We start from the raw sequence: 20,754 nt of genomic DNA, 5'->3' as shown, positions 1-20,754 counted from the left end.
CTCAGCACGGATGGGACACTGAAGCGACACAGCTGCTGTTTGGGGGTTTTATTGCCTGTCTGGGCTGCTGGCAGCTATGGCTTGGGGCGGTGGAAGGATCTCCATTTCCTGGGGCTGGCGCTCTCCAGGCCGGAGCGGGACCGGCCGTGCTTGGCGCCCTCGTGGAAGCGGAACCCGCAGAAGGGTTTGTGCGCGGTGCAGAACGGGGCCAGCGAGTTGGGCCACTCGGGGCGGTACAGCACGAACTCCACCGAGCTGAGGGAGCGGCTCTCGGGGTGCACCAGCACCGGCACGAAGCGGGAGCCCAGGGCAGGAGCTGGAGGCGGCCGGTTCCTCGGCCTGGGAGGTGGGTTGGTGGCCTCGGGCGCTGCTTTGTCCTTCTCCATCCCCTTGGCTTTTGTGGGGTCCTTGCCAGGGGCTTCTGGTGTTTTAGCCACCTGTGGAGCAAAAGAGGCAGAGAAATGTGTGGCAGCTGCCCCCACCCCTCACTGCAAAGGCAGTCAGGGCAGTGTGGGTGCTGAGGGTTTGCACATCCCTGGCCAAAATTCTGAGGTGGAGCTTCTTAAAGACAAAAGGGGTTTAAACTCAAATGATACTCTGGAAATAGAGTTTCCTTTTTTTTCGCTTTAGACAAATGATGAGAGAATACAAATAACGAGACACAAAGGGCTGGATTCTGTCTTGACTCCCAGTTACAACAGATAAATGCCAGCAGCACACACTCCTGGTGAAGCTGTCACCAACCACAGCCATGGCAAACCTGCCTTGGAAAGGGCTGAACACAATCTGACCCAAGAGGACACAGCAGGGATGGCAGTGTCTGGCTCTGTCCTTTGGAGCAGCTCAGCAGCTCTGGGTCCCTCTGCAGGGACCCCACACCTCCCTGAGCCTCCTCCTGTTCTGGGAATCGCTCTCAGCAAATCTCCAAACAGGTTTCCCCCCAGAAATGCAAAGGCTCCACCCAGGAGCAGGGAAATGTTTGGCCTGAGCTTTTCCAAGAACCCTTTTCAGAGGAGGGGTGGGCAGGAGCCCCGAGACACCCACGGGGTGACCTGTGACCCAGGGCTGTGCTTGGCTGCAGAGATTCTCCTGCTGCTCTTACCTAAGCATGACTCAGTTCTCGTGTTTTCATTGACGACACCTCAGTGCCAATGGAAACTGCCTCTTCCCTCAGCAATTAGCCACTCTGCTCCTGCCTGTCCTGAATCAATCCTTAGCTGGTTGTTTATTTTTAACCATGTAAAGAGGTTTCCTACTTTCCATGACGTACTTGGTCCTAAACCTATTAGAAGGGGAATGCCTGCAGATGGTTTGGAAATCTCCTTAAAGCCTTTGAGGGGAATCACCACTACCCTACAGGTTCACCACCTGCTTTTGTCACTCCTTTCTCCAGGGCAGACGTCAAATGGCTGAAAGGCTGGAGCTCAGCACGCAGGGGTTATTTCAGCACTTGCTGCTGCAAGGAAACCTCAATCCAATTTTCCCCAGGGGATAAAATAATGGGGTTTTGACTCCTGAAAAATCAGATTTTGTATCAGCACAGCCATTTCAGTGAGGTTTGTGCACCCCTGCTCTGGACTTAGGTTGTTCAGAAGCTGCTGTTTTCACACACGTATGTGCTGGTGGCTCTTGGCCGTTCTCGATTTGGAAGAGACAAGTACACACACGACTGTGCTGATGCCTGTGCACCCACCCAGCAGCAGCACTAAAGTCATTAATCTCCTGTATTTGGGGCGTGGAGGGCAGGCTGGAGCTGCCTTGGCAGATTGCTAAGTCATGCAGATGCCTTCAGGACCAGCAGGGCTGGCTGGGCTGGACCCTTCAGTGCCCTCAGTGAGGGGCAGGTCCTGAGCAGGGTGTGCTGAGCTCTGGCTCAGCTCCTGCCCTGGGGTTTGGCTGCCTGAGGGTCCTGCTCATCCTCTGGGGCACCTGGAGCTGTGCAGGAACCTCCTCCTGCCCAGGTGAATGCACTTGCTTGCGTGAGCCCTGCTTGGAGGGGAAGCACCAGATTAAGGCCCTGGTGCTATTTATGGCCCTGCCAGAGCTCCGTGCCTGAATGAAGAGTCACACACAATCCTATTGCACCTGCTCCTACGTAGAGAGATCCCTAATCCCTCCCAAACTGCCTGATGTCTGTCACAGCAAATCCCCCAGGTGGGTCCCAGGGAAAGGCTGAACAGGCTCAGTAATGGGGGAAGCAGGAAGGTTTCAGTGGAGCTGCTGGGGGACTGTCCCTCAGAGCCACCCAGGAGCCACCCAGGAGCCACCCAGGAGCCACCCAGGACTACCACAGGCAGTTTGCTGTGAGCTCTCAGCAGGGGCAGAGCTGGCTGATGGCAGCAGCAGGATTTGCACAGCAGGGATGGGATGGAGCATCTCACTGACATCACTGGGACCTGTCAGGTTGGTCACCCTCGGGCAAGGATCTGCAGCCCAGGGGAAGGGGACATGGGGAGGGAGTGTCCCTCACCTGGGACATCCACCTGTGAGGTGTTGGTGATGGAGGCCCGGGGTGTGTGTCTGTCTGGGGTGGAGGCAGGAGGCAGCACTGGGCAGGGCAGGGCTGGCTCCCAGAGCTCTTGGGGCCATTGTGACCACAGGGGCCTTTGTGACCACGGGGTGCCCCCGGGTGCTGGGTGTCACAGTGGGCTGGGCAGGGCAGGGGGTGCAGAGGAGTGCAGGGGCTCTGCCATGGGAACAGGATCTCCAGCCAGGCTCTGCAGGACATTCTGCTGGCCCCTGTCCCCGCTGGCACAGCTGGCTCTCTGTCCCTGGGAGCCCTTTGCTGTTCTGCAGGCAAACCTGAGAGTTTCTCCTCCCATCCCTCCTCCTCCTGAGCTGCCCTCACTGCACAAACCCCTCTCACACCTGCGAGTGCAGCAGGAACCACCAAATCTGAGGGTGCAGCTCCTCACCCTGATGCAAAAGCAGATTGTTCTGGGCTGTTTACCCGTGTTGGGATCAAAGGCAGCCTCACACTGTGGTGTGTTACATCACAGCACTGCTCACACGGCTCTTTCCATGCCATAAAATCTGCTGGAGATCTTCCAAACACTTTCCTGAGCTTTGTGCCCAGCCCAGCCCACCTTTTGCTGTGTGGCCTCAATCACTCAGGAGTGACAGTTGTCCTTCCTTAAAAATACAACCCAACCACCCAACTTGGCAGCTTCCCTGTGTCTCTGGAGTTTGCACTTCACAGGAGCCACTGTGCCCAGCAGCACACCCAGCCTGCTCCTCGTGCTGCTCCTGAGTCTTTCCTGCCCTTTGAGGGGAGGTCTGTGCTTGGCTGGGAGGTGGAAGGTAAAGAACAAACACCTTTCATCTGGCACAAACAAATAGGAATGTGCACAGGAGCCCTGGCAGAATTGCTCAGCAGCTTGTGTTCAGGGATAATAAATTCACCTCAAAACCCCTTCATGTTGTGAGGGTGATGTTTTCCTCGCTGGCCACCCAAGCTCTGCTCCCTCAGAGCAGCCCCACAGCCCCTTTGAAGCCTCCCTGCTGTAATGAGATTTTGTGGGACACCTTTGTCATTCCACAGCATTTATTGGCTTCGCTTCTTAAAATAGCTCCCCTTCTCCTTCCCTTTTCCCTGTGTGTCTCTGTGTGTCCTGCTCTGTTTGCTCACACAAGGGCTGTGGGTATCAGCCAGCACTTTTGTCTTGGAGAGAGACACTGAGTCCTTTGTCTTTCCAGCAGGGAATGGATTCCTCATTCCACCTGATTTCTGCTTTTGAGAGGTGCCTGGGAATTTTCTTTAAATGCCCCAGGTTGGACTCGGTGATTTCAGAGGTCTCTTCCAACCTCTTTAACTGATCCTGTGCTGTAGACAGGTAGAATTATAAAATAAAGGCTTTATGAAATCAGGCCTCGCTCTGCTGGCCTGTCATTGCTGCTAAACGCAGCTAACAAGCAATTTGCAAGTTCCCATGTGAAGCAGACTCCAAACCCATGGGTGCTTTGTGCTTTTCTAGTGTTTTCTACGTTTGTCTTTTGGTATTTTTTCTCCTTACAATCTGCAGTTTTTAGGGTTTGTTTTTTATTGCCTTTTCCCCTCCTCTTTTTCAACCACAAGTGTTTTAGGGGAAACAGAGATATAGGACAGTGCTACAGAGTTTTCCATTCCCTACCACTGCAGATCTGTTCCTTTTTTTTTTTTTTTCTTTAATTCCTAAAGAGAAATAAATTTTATTATAAAACATAAAATATGTTGAAATAGCAATGACTTAGCTGACTTCTTACTCTGCTGTTCTAGGCAGAACAAAATGTGACTGAATGCTCTCAGGAAAGCCAAAACAAAATTACCGAAGTAGCATGTTGCTGCACTGAAGTCACTTTCTTTGGATAATTTCTGCTTTCCAGCTGACAGGATGGGTTTCTTCAGTCACAGTATCATCTTCTTTGTATACTTTTATGGTTTTAACAGCTCCAGCCATTAGAAATCTGCTTTCTGATTGGTCAAAAACACAAGCAAACATTCCTGGCCCATTAACAGAAGATATCTCCCTGGAGTTATGAGGGATGGGTCCTGGGTGAGATAAGGAGCACTGCTCCAGCTGGATTTAACAGCAGGTGATAGAACACACACTTCCAGTTACAACTTGCATTGCAACCTAAGGCAGTAAAACATTACTTTTCTACGTTGTAAGGTGTAGTTTTCTTTCAAGTTGCTTTCTTTCAAGAGACTAAAACCAGCTGTGATGAGACACCGATGAACAGCTGCTTGTGGATAAAGAGGATCCAGCGTGTTCACCCCTGATTTTGTGCAGGATTCTATTGCTCGTTACAATCTCTGCTGTTTTATCTTCCCCAATTGCACAGAAGGGTCGCCCACCCCGCTACAGCCTGTCCCTGCTGAGTGCCAGGGCAGGTGTCTGTCTGTCTGTCTGTCTGTCTGTCTGTCTGCAGCGGCGTTTCTGTCTCACCAGCAGCACTTAAGATAACTGTTGGGAGAGTCCCACTAATTGCAGGGCACGTGCAGGGCACAGAGCTGCTCCAGCCACGGCTAAAACCCCCAGAAAATGCTTTAAATTATTAGAGCTCCTCCACCACAGCCACGGGATTGAATTTTAACATTTTAATTCTCCTTTTCCTTCCCCGTTTCTCATTCATAATTCACTTTATTCAAGTGCTGCCTCATAATCTGGGCCATGACTAGATTTCCCTTTTGGAATATTCTCATTTCTCATTCTTCACGCGGCACTTAATGTGTTGCTTTAATTTGTTCTTAAAAGCAAAAAAAAGAAGTCACTTTTAACAAGAAAAACATCATTTCAAAGTGATTAAATAAGTGATAATAACTGGGAAAAAACCCCAACTATATTGTTTTGACTCTCAAAACTTGGTAGAAAGAGGTGTAAGATCTTAACCTGAAGTTGGAAACTGTGTTTCAGAGTTAATGTTTTGACAACTATTTGGGGTTTAAAGTTCTCCAGAATCCCCTGCATTTATTAGTAGTCAATGTTACTCATTAACTCTCAATTTTTACTTGCGTGGGACAAAAAATCAGTGCTAGAAATTTGCTTTTATACCTAAAACTAGAAATGGTTTGGGGTCCAGATCTATTGAGTTCAAGGTTTTGCATCAAAAGCACCCAGACCCTGGGAGCACCCCAATCTCCCCAGGAGTTCCTGGCCTTGCCAGGGAAGCTGGGTCCCAGGAAGGTGAAGGGACAAACACGGGAGGGAGAGAAAGAGCAAAGCCCTCGAGGGTTCTGGCTCAGGAGAGCAGAGCCAGGGAGATTTGGGCTGGGTATAGGGAAAGTTCCTCACCCAGGGGGTGCCTGGGCACTGACCCAGCCTCTCCAGAGCTCAAGGAGTGCTCGGACAGAGGTGTCAGACACACACGGGGGGGATTCCAGGGTGTCTGGGTGGGATTTCAGGGTGTCTGGGTGCGATTTCGGGGTGTCCTGGGTGCGATTTTGTGGTATCTGGGGTGCGATTTCGAGGTGTCTGGGTGCGATTTTGTGGTATCTGGATGCGATTTCGGGGTCTCTGGGTGCGATTTCGGGGTGTCTGGGTGCGATTTTGTGGTATCTGGGGTGCGATTTCGGGGTGTCTGGGTAGGATTTTGGTGTATCTGGGTGCGATTTCGAGGTGTCTGGGTGCGATTTTGTGGTATCTGGGGTGCGATTTCGAGGTGTCTGGGTGCGATTTCGGGGTGTCTGGGTGCGATTTTGTGGTATCTGGGTGCGATTTCGAGGTGTCTGGGTGCGATTTCGAGGTGTCTGGGTAGGATTTTGGTGTATCTGGGTGCGATTTCGAGGTGTCTGGGTGCGATTTTGTGGTATCTGGGGTGCGATTTCGAGGTGTCTGGGTGCGATTTCGGGGTGTCTGGGTGCGATTTTGTGGTATCTGGGGTGCGATTTCGAGGTGTCTGGGTAGGATTTTGGTGTATCTGGGTGCGATTTCGGGGTGTCTGTGCAGGGCCAGCAGCCGCACCGGGACGGTGCCCGCCGAATTTCGGCTCTCCCGCGGCTCAGAGAGCCAAAGTCTCGCTGGGACTGGCTCGATCGCGGGCAGGGGCACCTGGCGAGGGGTGGGGCCGGGGTGGGGCCGGTCCCGCCCCCGGAGCCGCTCGGCCCCGTTCCCAGCGCGGCGATGCCCGGCCGGGAGCGCGGCGGCAGCGCCCGGCTCGGCCAGCATGAAGAAGCACCACCCGCACTCGGTGCAGGGCACCTTCAGCCGCCTCTTCGGCAAGCGCCACTCCAGCCCCAGCGCCACCTCCCTGTTCGCCACCAACCCGCCCTGGATCTTCACGCAGGAGGTGACCTCGGACAGCGCGGGTGGCACCGGTCAGTGTCCCCCCGGAGCCGTGCGGGGTCGGGACGGGGGGAGCGCGGTGCGCTGGGGTCGCGGGCTCCGCTGCTGCCCCGTGGAAGCGCCCGGTGGCACCGGGATGCGGCAGCATCCGAGCGGGCGCGGAGGGTCCGCACCGGGGCTGGGTCGCTGTGGGCGAGTTAAACTTGGCAAAAAGAGGCTGGAGAGTGGCTGTGAATGTGTTTTATTGCTTCCCGTCGCGCTTTCCCACGCCATGTTTGATCTGCGCCTTCGCAGGTTGGAGTTATTTACTCATAAACCTGTTTCTCGCAGGGCTGCGAGCGAGGAGGGAGCTGAGGGTTGCAGATCCCTCGGGATTTATTTGTGTTTCTTTGTGGTTTTAATTGCAATACGGTGCCCTGGAGGCTCATGTAGGAGGGAGCCAAATTAATAATAATGGAGCCAGGTAGATAGAAGATAGCAGTTTGTGGATGAAGTTTGGTGGTTGTAAGAGCCCGACAAACTCTTCCAAGATTAAAAAATTGGAAGTGCTGCCTGCTGAGCTGTGCAGGGTGAAATATTGTCTGTGGAAGCAACTGCGAGGTGGTTACACCCCAAAGGCCAAGCTGCTGAAACCAAGATAAAATGAAAATGTGACAGGGAGTTTCATGCAACTCTGCAACCTAGAAGGAAAATTGCTGATTTCTAACTGTCGTAAATCTGAGGAGGACTCAAGCTTCTCTCTGATGTGGTTTGGATTAAAAAAACAGAAAAGAAGTTGCTGTGTCTGCTTATTACAAGCCTGATTTCCGTGGCTGCAGTTCTGCAGTGGCAGGAAAAAAAAAAAAAAAAAAAAAAGCTTTATACTCAGGTGTGGGTCAGACTGCAAAGGAAAAGCCGGGAATGCTGAAGCTGAGCCTAAGGAGGAGATCTCGAATCGTTCCTTCGCATCCTCCTGGCGTTTCTGCCCCGAGCTCGGCTGGCCGAGGGTGCGGTGACAGTGTGACACTGTGACAATGTGATACTGGCAGCGCTGTGAGGAGGGTTCAGCATCCCCGGGACAGCCCCAGCCCCGTTTTTGGGACGTTCCCTGCAGTGCCCCGTGTCAGGAGGAGTCCCCTGCTGATCCCCACCTGCGTTTCTCATACAAAGTAAACACAAGTTAAGCAATGTGGAATGGGTGTAGGTTTGCATGTCCCTGACTCAGAGATTCCTGAATATAGTGACTGATGCCTCCTCCTCCTCCTGGGAGCTGTGGATACCCCGGCTCAAACCTGCTGCACGTCCTCCAGGTGATGCAACCCCCGGGGAGGAAGAAGTTCCATTACATGCGTGGCAAATTGTTTATTTGATTTCCCATGGCTGAGCAAACACAAATGTCTGCAGGACAGGCTGAATGTCAAAAAGTGGCCGAAGCAAGGCCAGTGCTTTGAGACAGCTGCTTCCCACAGCTCCCAAGGATGCATTTCCTGATGCCTCCTTCCAGGAAACGAGGCTGGCACAGCTCAGGTCTTGCTGCTGAAGGGCTCCCAGCAGGCAAGTCCTGTTTATCTAGCAAAGAAAACACAACTACAAGCGCTTCATTTTACTTTAATTAAAGCATTCAGGGTAGCGATGCTTAGTAATCTAGGATCAAAGTCCTTGTGATCTTTAATCCAGTTTCTCACTGGGTTTACCTAGTGACTTGTTAAATATAAAACTCATCATTTCAAGGCTCAGAACTATTCTGTCGCTGCTCAGGCTGTCTGAGTTCAAACTCCCCTGTTGCTTTGCCCTTAATTCCTGCTCCTTACTCACCGAACGCAGGGTCACCCACAAAATTAATCATCACAGAGTGGTTTGGGTGGAAAGGGACCTTAAAACTCATCTCATTCCACTCCCTGTTATGGGCAGGAACATTTTCCACTAGGTCAGGCTGCTCCAAGTCCCATCAGCCTGGCTTTGAACACTTGCAGGCAATTTGCTGGCACCTCTGTCCTCCCTGGGACTCAGCAGCTCCTCCTGAGTGCTTGGGCCCCTCCCAGGCAAGGAAGTGGTGAAGCCTTGGTAGGACCAGGCTGGCTGAAGCACAGGGTGATTTGAAAGCTGGACATGATGTCCTTTGTGCAAAGGATCACTTGTTGTGGGAGAAACTTGGTGTGAGGGAGGGGAGGCTGGGGGTATTCAGGGTAACCTGGGGGTGGGAGAAGGGAAAAGCTGACGTGCTCCTGGACTCTGTGGTGTGTTTGAAGGTTGTGTGGAATTCATCTGCCTCCAGAGGCTGTGCTGCCTCGTGCCCAGCCCTGGTGTGGTCAGGTTCTTCATTCCAGGTGTTCATGCAAGTGCTTTCCTTCTGTGAGACACACACAGAGGCATCTGCCCTCCTCTTTTTTCATAGACCTGGTGTGAAGCTGTTTCCTTGTGAGCTTCCTCCTGACTTCTGCCCATCCTTCTTCTTCTCCTCCCTTCCTCACTATCAAAGTCTGTTCTTGGGACACTCCTGCAGCTTTCCCTTCAGTCCCAGCCATTTTGTTTTTTTCCCCCCTCCTTCCTCAAACTCAGTTTTTCTTTAATGTCGGTCTCCTTGGCTACGAGTTATTTGTGTATCTCCTTCCAGCCAAGGTGGGGTTTACGTGCTTCAGTATTTCTGCTTGTTAATTCATGCTGCTAATCAGACACAAAGAATGTAATTAAATTAATTTTATGAGCTTTATTCACTGTCAGAAATAAACCGGCCCAAGAGGTGTGGTTCAAGGGGAAAGCACAAGGCTGGGAACCAGGAATTCCTGATGGTTTCTCCTGCTTGTCACACCAGGGCCCTGTGACTTCCTGCCCTGGTCTGTCCCTCCATCCACAGCAGTATTTGGTGGGAAGTCACCCAAAGCAGGCTGGAGTGTGGAAGTGTTGTGAAGCACCTGGAATTCCCTCTGGCTTGGCTGTCAGTGCTCTGACAGTGCTGAGCAGGGCAGGAAGGGCAGGAGCTGTCCCTGCTCCTGGTCAGCTCTGCTGCTGCCTCCCCCTCCAGTCCAGCTGCTCAGAGCAGCCAGGATTGCATCCTGTTCCTCCTGAGCTGTTCAGTTCCACCCTCCAGAGCTCAGGGAAGGCTCCTGGTCCAGGTGTGTGACAGGGTTGTGCCTGTCCTGCACACACGGGACCTTTCCCTCCCTGTCTCCCACTCACCTCCAACACACCCAGGTTTTCCTCAGGACCTGCTGGGCTTTGCCCACTCCTGGGAGCAGATGCAGCAAATTCCCCACAGCTCTTTAAGCCCCCGCTGTGCCTGGTGTTGTTTTTGCTCAGTGCTGCTGTAACTGTGCTCTCCCTGCAGGTGATGTGATCGAGGTGTACTACGGGGACAATCGCTTCGGGACAGTGACAGACTCTGGCACAGCAACGCTCAAACCCCGTCCCAGGGTCCGGCCCCTGCTGACCTTCCTGCCCCTGGTGAGTGCCCCAGTCCTGCTGGGCTGGCTGCTGCTCTCAGCCCCTACCTGAGGGAGAGCAGAAATGAAAAGCAAAAGTGCTCTGTAGTGAGGCTGGGGACGAGGGACTGGGAGGTGATCTGAGTTCAGGGCTGGTGTGGGGCACGGAGGAGGCACTGGGGGAGAGGCATGAGCACATCAGGCTTGCATTTTCAATTAAAAAGTAATTGCTGAGCACAGAGATGAGAGATCAGGCTTGCACTGCAGTTATCTCAGTGCTGCTGGCAGGATCTGTCCCAGGATCAGGGGTGTTGCTGGAGCAGTGCTGAACCGAGTCCTGCTGCAGCACAGGAAGGAGGTGATGCTGTGAGTGTGCAGGGGATGATTATTTTCAACATCTGTATGAAAAAACCATTCCCTGCAGAGCTGGGAGCAGGAGCTGGAGCAGCAAGGGCCAAAACAGCCAGAGCAGAGGGCCCGGAGGTGGCTGTAACTCCCAAAGCCACATTTGCTTGTGGCTGGATTTGAGGAGCCCCATGCAGCCCTTCCCAGAGGTCCTGTTCCCTAAAGAGCACAGAGAGGCACAGGGTTCACAGAATCCCAGGGTCTGGGCTGGAGGGGACCTTAAAGCTCATCTTGCTGCAGCCCCTGGCACTGGAGCAGGTGCTCAGAGAGGCTCTGCAGGTGTCAGTAGCTGAATGAAGTGATACCTGCAGGTCACCAGGTCAGTGAGGACAGTAAAATGCTTAAATCCTTTGGTCTTGGCAAGGAGATGATTTCTGCTAATGGAAGTGTGTGTGATGGAGGGATTAAGAGCAGTAATGTCCCCAGGACAAATCCTAAAGGTTGTCACCCAAGCCCTGGGGCTCTGTTTCCCCTGTGAGGGTCCCTCACAGAGCTGGGTGACAGCTTTGACCGGAGCAGTTAGTGGGAAAAGGCAGCGTTTTGAAGGATCACTCTGTGTTGGATGTTTGACTCTGGTGAGGTTTGATCATGATTGGATCTGGCACAGACTCTTCTGCTGCCACGTACATACCTGCACCAGGTACACACCTGCACGGGGCTGTTCTGCAGCTCCTGCCTTAACCCTTTCTCCCCACCCACGGGGAGCAGCTCCCAGTGAGTCAGGAGGATGCACACGCCCTGCCCTGCAGCTGCTGTGCCTCTGCACCTGGCAGCTCTTCCCACAGGAGCAGCTTCCTGCCCACAGGGAACCACAGCAGGGACTGCAGGACAGGGGTCCCCCCACAGCCCCCTGCCCACCTGGGCCCCCCAGCACTGCAGGGAGAGCTTTGGCATCCCAGGGCAATAAATCCCTTCAGCAAACCACCATGCTGCCCTAGCTCAAGCACGAGGAGTCTGGGGGCAGCTCTTTGTATTCAGAGAAATTCGTGGCCTCTCTGAGATCCCAGGGTGCTCAGCAGTTGTATTTTGGGGGGGTTTTTGTAAGGGGCAGCCTCAAACCTTGGTCATTTAATGGGTGGGTAGTTTGGGCTCCTGAGAGCCCATCAGGACAGGCAGGCTCCCCTCTCCAGGGACTTCTGACTGTTCCAGGGATGAAAAGTGATTCCTGGTGGTTCCAGTGAAAGCTTCCCCCCACGGGATCCTCAGCAGGCACAAATCTGATTCAGGTACCACAAACTGGAAATGCAGGTTCCTGGCACAGCACCCAGAGCCTGCTCTGAATCAGCTGGAGGTTTTCTGGGCTGGCCACACCCCGAGCAAACACCAGGAACAATCTTCCCAACCATCTCTGCAGACTGGCAGCGTGCTGGGGATGCTTTCCATTTTAGAAGCCAGCTCATGACGTGGGGATGGGTGGTTTTGGAGAGATGCTGAGCATTAGCAACTGCCACAGAGGGTTTTGGCGATGAACAGGTTTGCCCAGTTTGAAATGACACAGCCGAAATTACTGGTCCTTTATGAAGTGCAGACTGTGTCCTCCAGCTTTGCATCGCTCTCTCCTGACTGCCAGTCCCTTCCCTCTCCTCTCCAAGCAGGTGATGCATATGCTGCTGCTAAAGCAGAGCTCAGACATCTTTGTGTCCCTGCAGGTACCCTGGGGGTGCTCTGGGAACCAGCAGCAATGGATTTCCATCGCAAATGGGAACTGCTGGGGCTTTTTTCTTTGTGGTTTTGGGATCTCATTGCTCTGGACAATTTAACTATCAACTCTTGGAGTGCCTCTCTTGGTCTCTGTCTTCCCTCTGGCTCCCAGATGAAGTTCAGGATCTGCCCTGATGCCTTGGCAGCACTTGGCTTCTCCATCAGCACGGGGTTATCTGGTCCTTTGTGCAAACCCAGGCATGTGAATTCCCTCACTCCTGGGTCACAGTAACTGGCTCCTTCCCTGGTGGTTATAGGGGAGCTTTGCTCATCTGCAGGGTGATGCACGTAGCAAGTGAAGTATGTGTATTTTTATTCTATTTTGGCCAAAGCTGGGGCATTCCAGGGCTCTTCCACAGGAGCCCGGGTGCTGCTGTTAAATCAGCTCTGTCCAGCAGCTCCTGACTCCCCAGCCAGGGCAGTGTGTAACTGTGAAGTGCAGTCGGAGCCTGGATGGGGCTGCATCAACAAATCCAACTGACCTTTGATCCCGGAGACTTTGGAATCCCGCAGCAATCTGATGTGAAAACGGTGATAACGGCAGTGAAAGCAAAGGGCAGGGGCTCAATCATTATCCAGGCTTTTGTGTGCAGGAAATGGCTCAGGGAGAGGCGCAGGCTGATGGCAGGATAACATTTCCTTTGTCAAGGGCTGTTAACAGCTCGAGCAGCTGCCTGGGGTGAGCAGGAATGCAGCGGGCTGGATGTGGGGCTTGGGAATGGGACAGGACACTGTGTCCCTGGGCGCTGCCCATCGTGTCCCTCCCTGGATGCTCCTTCAGAGCTCTGTGTCTCTCTGACATTGTAGTGAAAGCTGCCCCCACTCCCCGATCCCAGCCACCAGAGCAGGTGTGCACATGGGTCCCTGTGTGCCCAGGTGTGTCCCCGAGGCAGCCCAGCCCCTCGGAGCCATGAGCCGTGAGTCAGGGCTCAGGAGAGGCTCTGTGCTGCTGGCAGAGCCCCACCGGCTCCAGGTGAGTCAGCCTGCCTGTCTCACATTGGGTGGCTGTAATTACCTGCAGTGCCCTGGCTTCAGGCATCCTCCCAGATGTGTGGGCTGCCGAATTGCTGGTCCTGTACCAGCTAAAGGCACTGCTGAGTTCCCAGCATGAGCGTGAAGGGAGTAATTGAGAGCAGAACACAAACCACACAAGGAGCAGTTTTCCCCAGAGTGCTCAGATATGCTGGTGCCAGTTTCCCAAAAAGCTGGAGGTCTGTCTGTGACCTCGGTGTGGTGTTTACGTGCCTGTGGCAGTTCTTGCTGCAGAAAAACACCCCCCAAACGCGGGGGAGCTGCTCAGTTTGCTGGGACATGGATGGTGAGTAGCAGGTGCTGCTGCTGGCAGGCTGGGGAGCCCCAGGGGATGTGAAATAGCTGAATTCCTCCCCTGACCTCGGCAAGTTGTGTCCATGGCCTGTGCAGCCTTGATCACTTCACTCATCCCCTCCAACCCTGTCAACAGCAGCTTCCACAGGGCCCTTCATACCACAGAAACTGCCCTGGATCCCATCAGGGCTTGTGTGGAAAGATTACCAGCTGCTTGTCAGCCCTTTGCTCTGATCCCTGCGTGTAAGACTGACAGCTCTGTTCTCTCAACTCGTGCAGAACGCCCAAGAATCCCATGGGGTGGCTGTGCCAACACCGTCAGTGCCAGAAGACTTTCAGGAAAAGGCAGCTCTTGGTAAGGGATGTTCTCTGTGGAGTCCTGGCCAGCACAAAGTGCTCACCACGGCCTCAGGGCAGGAAGTGTGTGTGTGTGTGTGTGTGTGTACCCAACTCTGGAGCAGACAGTCTGCTCATATATTTTCATGCTAAAATGGAATCTGCTATTAATTATTTTTTAAAGTAATTGAAAATTAATTAATTCCTAAGGGGTGAGGCAGAGTGGCTGTTACATTTCAGAAGTTTTAGGCAAGCCTGGCAAGGGGCTGCTCCCTGTGCCAGGCTGGCTCAGCTCTGGTGGAGAGGTGCTCACAGGCTGTGCTCTCGCTGCTCTTGCAGGCTCTGGCTCGCAGCTCAATGGCAATTACCGGATGTACAGCTCGGTGGGGGACCTGCGCCCGCAGGCTCTCGATGGGGGCGACCTGGACGAAGACATCCCCCCACCGCCATCGGTGCCCCCTCCACCCCCTCCAGCAGTGCCACCCCCTCCAGCCTCGCCCGTCCCTCCACCCCCCGAAATGCTGCCACCGCCGCCGCCACCGCCACCTGAGCTGGTGCCACCGCCGCCACCCGAGCCGGTGCCACCTCCCCCTGCCATGGCAGCCCCGCCACCTCCCTCCTCTGCCCTGTCCTCCCCCAGCACTCCAGCTCCTCCCGACTTCATCCCACCAGCCCCGCCGGGCGCCCGGGACCCCGCAGCCTTCGCCCCCGGCATCTCCAAGTGGAAGTCGGAGACGGTGCTGAACACGAGGCAGGCGGACGCCGAGGGGCCGCTCTGCCCTGCCGAGGCCGGGCTGCCCGCAGCCCCCAGCCCCAAGGAGAGCCTGCAGCCCAAGCCCGAGCCCCACCTCACCTTCCCCAGGTCGTTCAAGGTGCCGCCGCCGGCCCCGGCGCGCTCCTCGTCCATCCCGGTGCAGGAGGCCCAGCCCGGCCGGCAGCAGCCGGTGCCCAGGCAGCCTCACGCCCGGCCCCCGCTGCCACCCTGCTTCACCATCAGACCCGCGGCCAAGGCGCGCCTGGGAGAAGCCGAGCAGAGGAATTCGGGGCTCAAACAGGGCGTTGGGAAGTCGGCTGTGCCCCCTCCGCTGAGCCCCAAGCCGGGCCCAGGGCTCGGCCGAGGGGTGAATGCTGCCGGCCGCCGCTCCCCACTGCCAGGCTCCGAGGGGGAGAAGATTCCCCAGCTGAAAACAGCTGGGACAGACTCCCCTCCAAAATCTGAACCTCTCACTGCCAACGACCTGGATCTCCCTCCTCCGGACTACCCGAGCTGTGAGGATGACTGGAAGGATGCCAACAACCTGAACAAGCTGCGGGACGAGCTCTCGGCGCTGCTGCGCTCCCCGCGCCGGGAGGAGAGGCCGCTGGACAGGCCGGGCGCTGCCCAGCCCCTGGATGGCGCTCCCAGCCGGGCTGGCAGCCGTGAGCCGGGGCCCAGCGAGCCCCAACTCGCCAGGAAGGACACAGGGTTACCCAAGGGAGGGGAGAGTGAGAAGAAAGAGGTGCCCAGCAGCCCCCCCGGCACCAATGGGGGTTCTCCCAGCGCTGCAGTCACTGTCCTGGAGAGCAGCCCTGACATACAGCCCCGCAGTGTGAGGACGATCAGGAACGAGCTGGAGGCTGTGCTGTCCTTGAAGAAAGAGGGAAAACCCGCCCCGGGGCTCAGCAGCCAGAAGCAGGGTGTGGAGAATGGCACCAGCACCCCGCAGGTGAGGAAGAGCCCCCCTGACCTGAGGAAGAGCCTCCCTGACACAACTGGCTCAGTGGTGCCAAAACCGCTCCCAGCCCCTGCTGTGGAGAAAGATGAGACAGATCCCAAGGACCATCCTGCTCCTGCTGCTGGCAAGGTCACAGAGGACCTGAGCTCTGCTCCTGGGCACCCCAACAGCAGTGTGAGTCCCCCAGACCCACCTCAGGGACCGGCAGAGGAGCCCCCTGCTCCCAGCCCCTCCTCACCCCCGGTGTCCCCTGCACAGGGCCCGGCACCACAGCCCAGCTCGGCCGTGTTCCAGTACAAAGTGCACCGGGCCGAGCCGCCCCCTGCCCCGGGCTCAGCTGAGCCCCCCTGCCCCGGGAGCTCGGCCAGGAGCCCCCCGGCCACCTCGGGAGCAGGGCAGGAGGAGGAGGAGGTGCTGATTCACCCGGTGACCGGGGAGCGCGTGGAGCGGGGCTCGCCCATGGCCCTGCTGCTGGCGGCCCGGCAGCGCGCCCAGCGGGGCCGCCAGGCCGGGGACGGGGCGCTGAGGGCCAGGCCGCCCCTGGGGCTCAGCAGTGCCTCGTCCGACACCACCTCCAGCAGCTTCTTCCGCCACGAGTCCAAGCCCTTCTCCTTCACTGTGGTGCCTCGGCCCTCGGCGGCCGGTGCCGCGGGGTCCGGCTGGAGCAAACCCCTCTCCTTCTCCAGCTCCTCGGAGCAGGGCCGGGACGTGCGGGCGGTGGGCGAGGCGCAGCCCCCCGGGCCCCGGCGAGCCGCCGCCTCCAGCCTGCTGCGGGGCCTGCTGGACTCGGGGCAGCCGGCCCAGCCCGGCCCAGCCCGCCACGGAGCGCCCAGGGAGGAGGAGAGCGGGGACACGGCGCTGGACTTCGGGATTATCCCCCCACCCCCCGAATTCAGCAACGAGACGGACGAGGGTCCCCTCCCGAGTCGGGAGGAGAACCGCAAGTGCCCCAGTGTCCCTGAGAGCAGCCGGGGTTCGGGCGAGCCGCGCTATTTCAGGTGGTCTGGCTACAGCCGCAGCTACGGGGGCAGCCAGGAGCCGGCAGCTCCGCCGCCCTTGGAGAAGAGCTGGAGGAACGGCGACTTCACCGCCCAGTACCCGGATTACAGCAGCTCCACGAGTTTCCCCAGCCACGGCCCCAACCCACGCCCGCTGATCAAGAAGCGCCTGTACATGTCCGAGCCCGACAGCTCCTACCCCCGGGCAGCCGCAGCCCCCCGGGCCTCGGGAGCCCTCTCCTCCTACGGCCCCGGGGGGTTCAGCTCCACGGCCGGGGAGGGGTCTCGCCGCCTGGGCTCTGCCCTCAGGAACGGCCCCTCCAGCGCCCAGGGCAGGCGGGCGACCGCGGACGCTGCTGGCAAAGCCACGGCCTACGGCAGCAGCGGGGCTGACGCCAAGTACAAGGGGCAGAACGGGGACTTCTCGCCCGCCAGCGTGCTGGCAGCCAGCAGGTACGTGCCCCCCTGAGCCCACCCCTTCCTGCCCTCCCTGTCCCTTGGAACTGGCCCCAGAGCAGCACTTGGGGCTCCAGAGCAGTCGCTGCCCCTTGGTTTGTGCTGTTGCCTTTAGGAGCAGAGATCACACAGTTAGGGGAAATAAAATGGGTGTTTATTGAAAGGCCTGCAAAGGCCACACCCTGACAGTACCAGTGCCACAGTGTGGTCCCTGCCCTGCCTCAGTGGCTCCAAGATGGGAGTAAAAGGGGGTTTGGTCACATGGTTGCACATTTTATATACTTCAGGCCATTTGCATACAGGAGTCAACCATCCAATTAATAGCCTCAAATTGTAAGGTGTCATCCTCCTCTTCTCCTGGCTGGCCTGCCCTCCTCTTCTCATGTTGTTTATACTTAGGACCTGGAGTGTGAGGAGACTGTCCTTGAATCCATAGCTGGTATCAGACTATTTTGTCTTTACCACCCTAAAGCACAATGGAACATACCCAAGCAGAACAGAAAACTCAGACCTTAAGGCATCAGTGCTCATTCCCAGCTCTTGCTGCTGCCCTGTCCAAGGGCAGTGACTGCTCCATGGCTGCTCCCTGTGACCCCAGTGCCCACCTCCCTCCCCTCCCCACCTCACTCAGCGGGGACACAGAGTAAAACCCACCGTGGCACTGACTGACCACCGAGGTGTGCCTGGCTTTGGGTGACTCACCCTGTGTTTTCCCTGCAGGCCTGCCCACGGCTCCTCGCACTACGGGCCCCCCTCCAACACCTTCACGGTGCGGCCTGGGGCGCGCCAGCCCATCTCCTACACCTACCAGAGCCACCGGTAGAGCCGCGGCTGCCCCGCCGGGACGGGCCAGAAGGTGCCCAGGCTGCTCCTTCCCTTCTCCACGGACACCAGGGACGGTCCAGCCCAGCCTGAAAATGCACTTGCTTGAATCTGCTGATGGAGAAGGTGGGGAATGAGCCTGAGACTTGGACTTTTCTCACAGGACTGTCATGGAGAGTAGTTACTGAAGAGGGCAGGCTGCTGCCTTGTTACCTGAGCAAACGTGGCTTCCCTTTTTCCCATTTTCCTCCTGGATTGTTTTCAGAATGCTGCCTAATAGAAAGCCAAAGAGCATCCTCAGCTCTCTTTAAAGAGCATCACCACTGGCAAGATAGATTTCAGTTTGGTTTTTAATTGGTTTAAGTCCAGCACGTTTGGGAGCAGGGAGAAACCAACCGAGAGATGTGCACAATGGAAGCAAAGCAGTGTATAGCTGAATGTCAGGGATTAAAATAAGAGTGTGAGGCCAGTGGGATAGAGGAGAGTTTAGGATGCCTAAATCCTGACCCTTTCTGTCCTTCAAGAGTTTGCAGCAAATAATTTCTGCCTTAAACCCAGCTCTGGGCAGTCTGTCTGCTGAGCTGGGCTCTGACCCTTCTCCAGGAGCAGCTTTGGGAGCAGGGGCTTTGCTGTGCCTTTAAATGTAAATGTTGGCCACTGTAAATGTTTCTGTTGGTAATTATTCCTCGTGGGAGGAGGCTGTGAGGCCTGCCTGGATGGCTGTAAAGCACTTTGGAGGACATGGAGCAATCCTTTTCCTTGGGCTGGTGGGTGTCAGCAACTCTCTGCCCCTGAGGGGTCTCTTGCCACTTCACACCTGTGTGACTCCCCAGGTGTCCTTGTTAACTGTTCCACTTGGCTCCCAGACCAAGGAGCTGAATTTCAGTGGGGCTGTGCTGATCCTGGTGGGGTATGGGGTGTCTGCAGGGACACCCTGGAGGGAGCTGGTTCCTGCTGTTCCCCCTCAGTGCTTTTCCAGGTGCTGGATGTGTAGAGCTGCCCCTGCTTCCCTCTGAGCAGCTTTCAAGAGGGTTTCAGCCTCCAGAGTGTGCAGTGGGGTCTCAACACAGCTGACCTGATTTGGGAATAGCCAACCTCCTGAAACTAGACACAGAGAATCTTCCTCCTAGGTAAACTTGCTGAAATCACTGTAAGATAACTGTAAAAAAACTTGTAGAGAGTATTTTCTGATCACTGACAAACTAAAAGCACTTTGAGACACGAGTCTGTTTTTATGGGAAGCACTTTCTGTTTTCAATGCTATAAATACCACTGGTTCCACTCCAGCTTACCCTGCCTGGCACACACCTGGATGTGGCCTGCAAGCAGATCTTGCTCTACAATTCAGCTCAAAATCAGGGATAAATTTGCCTTCACAGTGGAATTCTCAAAAGTTATCTTGATATTGAAGTCATGTCACTGACATTCTATGTTTTGTATTATTCCCAGCTTTACCTAATAATTTAACAGGCCTTTCAGCAGCAGCTTAAAGTATTCTGAACTTTACTTTGCTGTGAATAAATGAAAATGCAAATACAGTAATCAGTCTAATAGCTAATTCAAAGGGCATTTTAATGCCAGTAAGTCACGGTGACTTGGAAGATTTCCATTGCTCACCCCAGCCAATATTGAAATAATAGGCTTTAAATGTCTGGGTGTTGGTTTTAAAAAAATATTTATGGAGAAAAGTGACTATGGAGTAACTCTGAGGACATTTAAGTGTGCCAAGTGTCATGTGGAATACCAGCTGCCCCAAAACATGGAATTTTCTCTGTGCAAGGAGCATCCTGAGCACTCTCATTCATCTGTAGAAGCAAATCCATGCTCCTCCTTGAGGGGCTTCACCATCATGTTTTGATATTGGATGAAGTTTCACCAGTTTAACTTGAAAACAAACAAAGGAGTCCCTTTGCTAACATTGCAAATTAATGTTTGTTTGTTTGTTTTTTCTTCTGATACTTTGTTTTCAAAATAATAAGCTATAATTGCAAATGAGCTCTCAAAAACAGTTTTAAGGTTGGGTGGGCATTTTCAGCTTTTGATACTGACTTTGCCCAGAAGTGGGGAGGGTGGGGGTTTGTGTGCAATTTTCCACCTCAAGGATTCTTCCAAACTGGAATCTGTCCAACACACGTTTGTTTTTGTTCTTTTTGGAGAAAAAAAAAAAAGTGACACTCCAATGCTGGCAGTTGCTTTAAATGTCACATTTACTATTTCACCCAGACAACACAATTCATGTGTAGTTGAAGTATGGCTTAGACACCACAGAGTGTCTCATTTCTAGGAGACATAATTGTCTTAATTTACTATTAGAAGTGTGATACTATAAGTCAGCTTTATAAAACATCAGACAGTGGCACTCATTTCAAGAACAGCCTCATAAAACCTGGGCAGAAGAAGCCTCATGGCTCAGCTGCACTCTTTGCTCCAATGGTTCCTGTCTCATCCTGGCTGAGCTCAGAGCTGTTCAGCTGGCCCTGGACATTGCTGAGAGAGAGAAATGGCCAAAGCTCTGCCTTTACACTGATTTATGGATGGTAGCCAATGCTCTGTGGGGTTGGTTGGAAAGGTGAGAAGGAACAGAGAGGAAAACCACTCAGGGCTGCTGATGAGTGGAAAGACGTTGTCACTCTGTAAAAGTTGTCACGTTGATGCCCATGTTCCCAAGAGCAGAGCTAATAACCAACACAACGAGCAGGTAGCTCAGGCTGCACAGACAGAGGTGGCACAGACAGACTTAGATTGGGAACACAAGGGAGAATTGACCTGGCCTCAGGTCACCAGGGCAGAGACAGAGGGGTGGATCTAAGCATGGACATCACCAGGGTAGAGACCA

At 54.9% G+C, this 20,754-nt stretch overlaps 2 protein-coding genes across 2 annotated transcripts; one reads left to right on the top strand and one right to left on the bottom strand.

Moving 5' to 3' along the window:
• Nucleotides 1-73: 73 nt before the first annotated feature.
• CIMIP3 (ciliary microtubule inner protein 3) lies at nucleotides 74-2,551 on the bottom strand. The gene is made up of 2 exons (XM_079327386.1): nucleotides 2,471-2,551; nucleotides 74-437 (listed from the first exon to the last, which is right to left on the bottom strand). The coding sequence occupies exons 1-2, from the start codon at nucleotides 2,477-2,479 to the stop codon at nucleotides 75-77; spliced, it is 372 nt and encodes a 123-aa protein (XP_079183512.1). The 5' UTR covers nucleotides 2,480-2,551; the 3' UTR covers nucleotide 74.
• A 3,985-nt stretch (nucleotides 2,552-6,536) lies between these two features.
• LOC306812688 (uncharacterized protein C6orf132 homolog) lies at nucleotides 6,537-18,696 on the top strand. Its single transcript, XM_079327481.1, has 5 exons — nucleotides 6,537-6,793; nucleotides 10,066-10,181; nucleotides 13,871-13,946; nucleotides 14,267-17,093; nucleotides 17,817-18,696. The coding sequence occupies exons 1-5, from the start codon at nucleotides 6,643-6,645 to the stop codon at nucleotides 17,917-17,919; spliced, it is 3,273 nt and encodes a 1,090-aa protein (XP_079183607.1). The 5' UTR covers nucleotides 6,537-6,642; the 3' UTR covers nucleotides 17,920-18,696.
• The last annotated feature ends 2,058 nt before the right edge of the window (nucleotides 18,697-20,754 follow it).

This window comes from Erithacus rubecula (assembly GCF_903797595.1).
Source record: "Erithacus rubecula genome assembly, chromosome: 26".
Classification (NCBI taxonomy): Eukaryota; Metazoa; Chordata; class Aves; order Passeriformes; family Muscicapidae; genus Erithacus; species Erithacus rubecula.
This window is presented reverse-complemented; position numbering and strand designations above follow the sequence as displayed.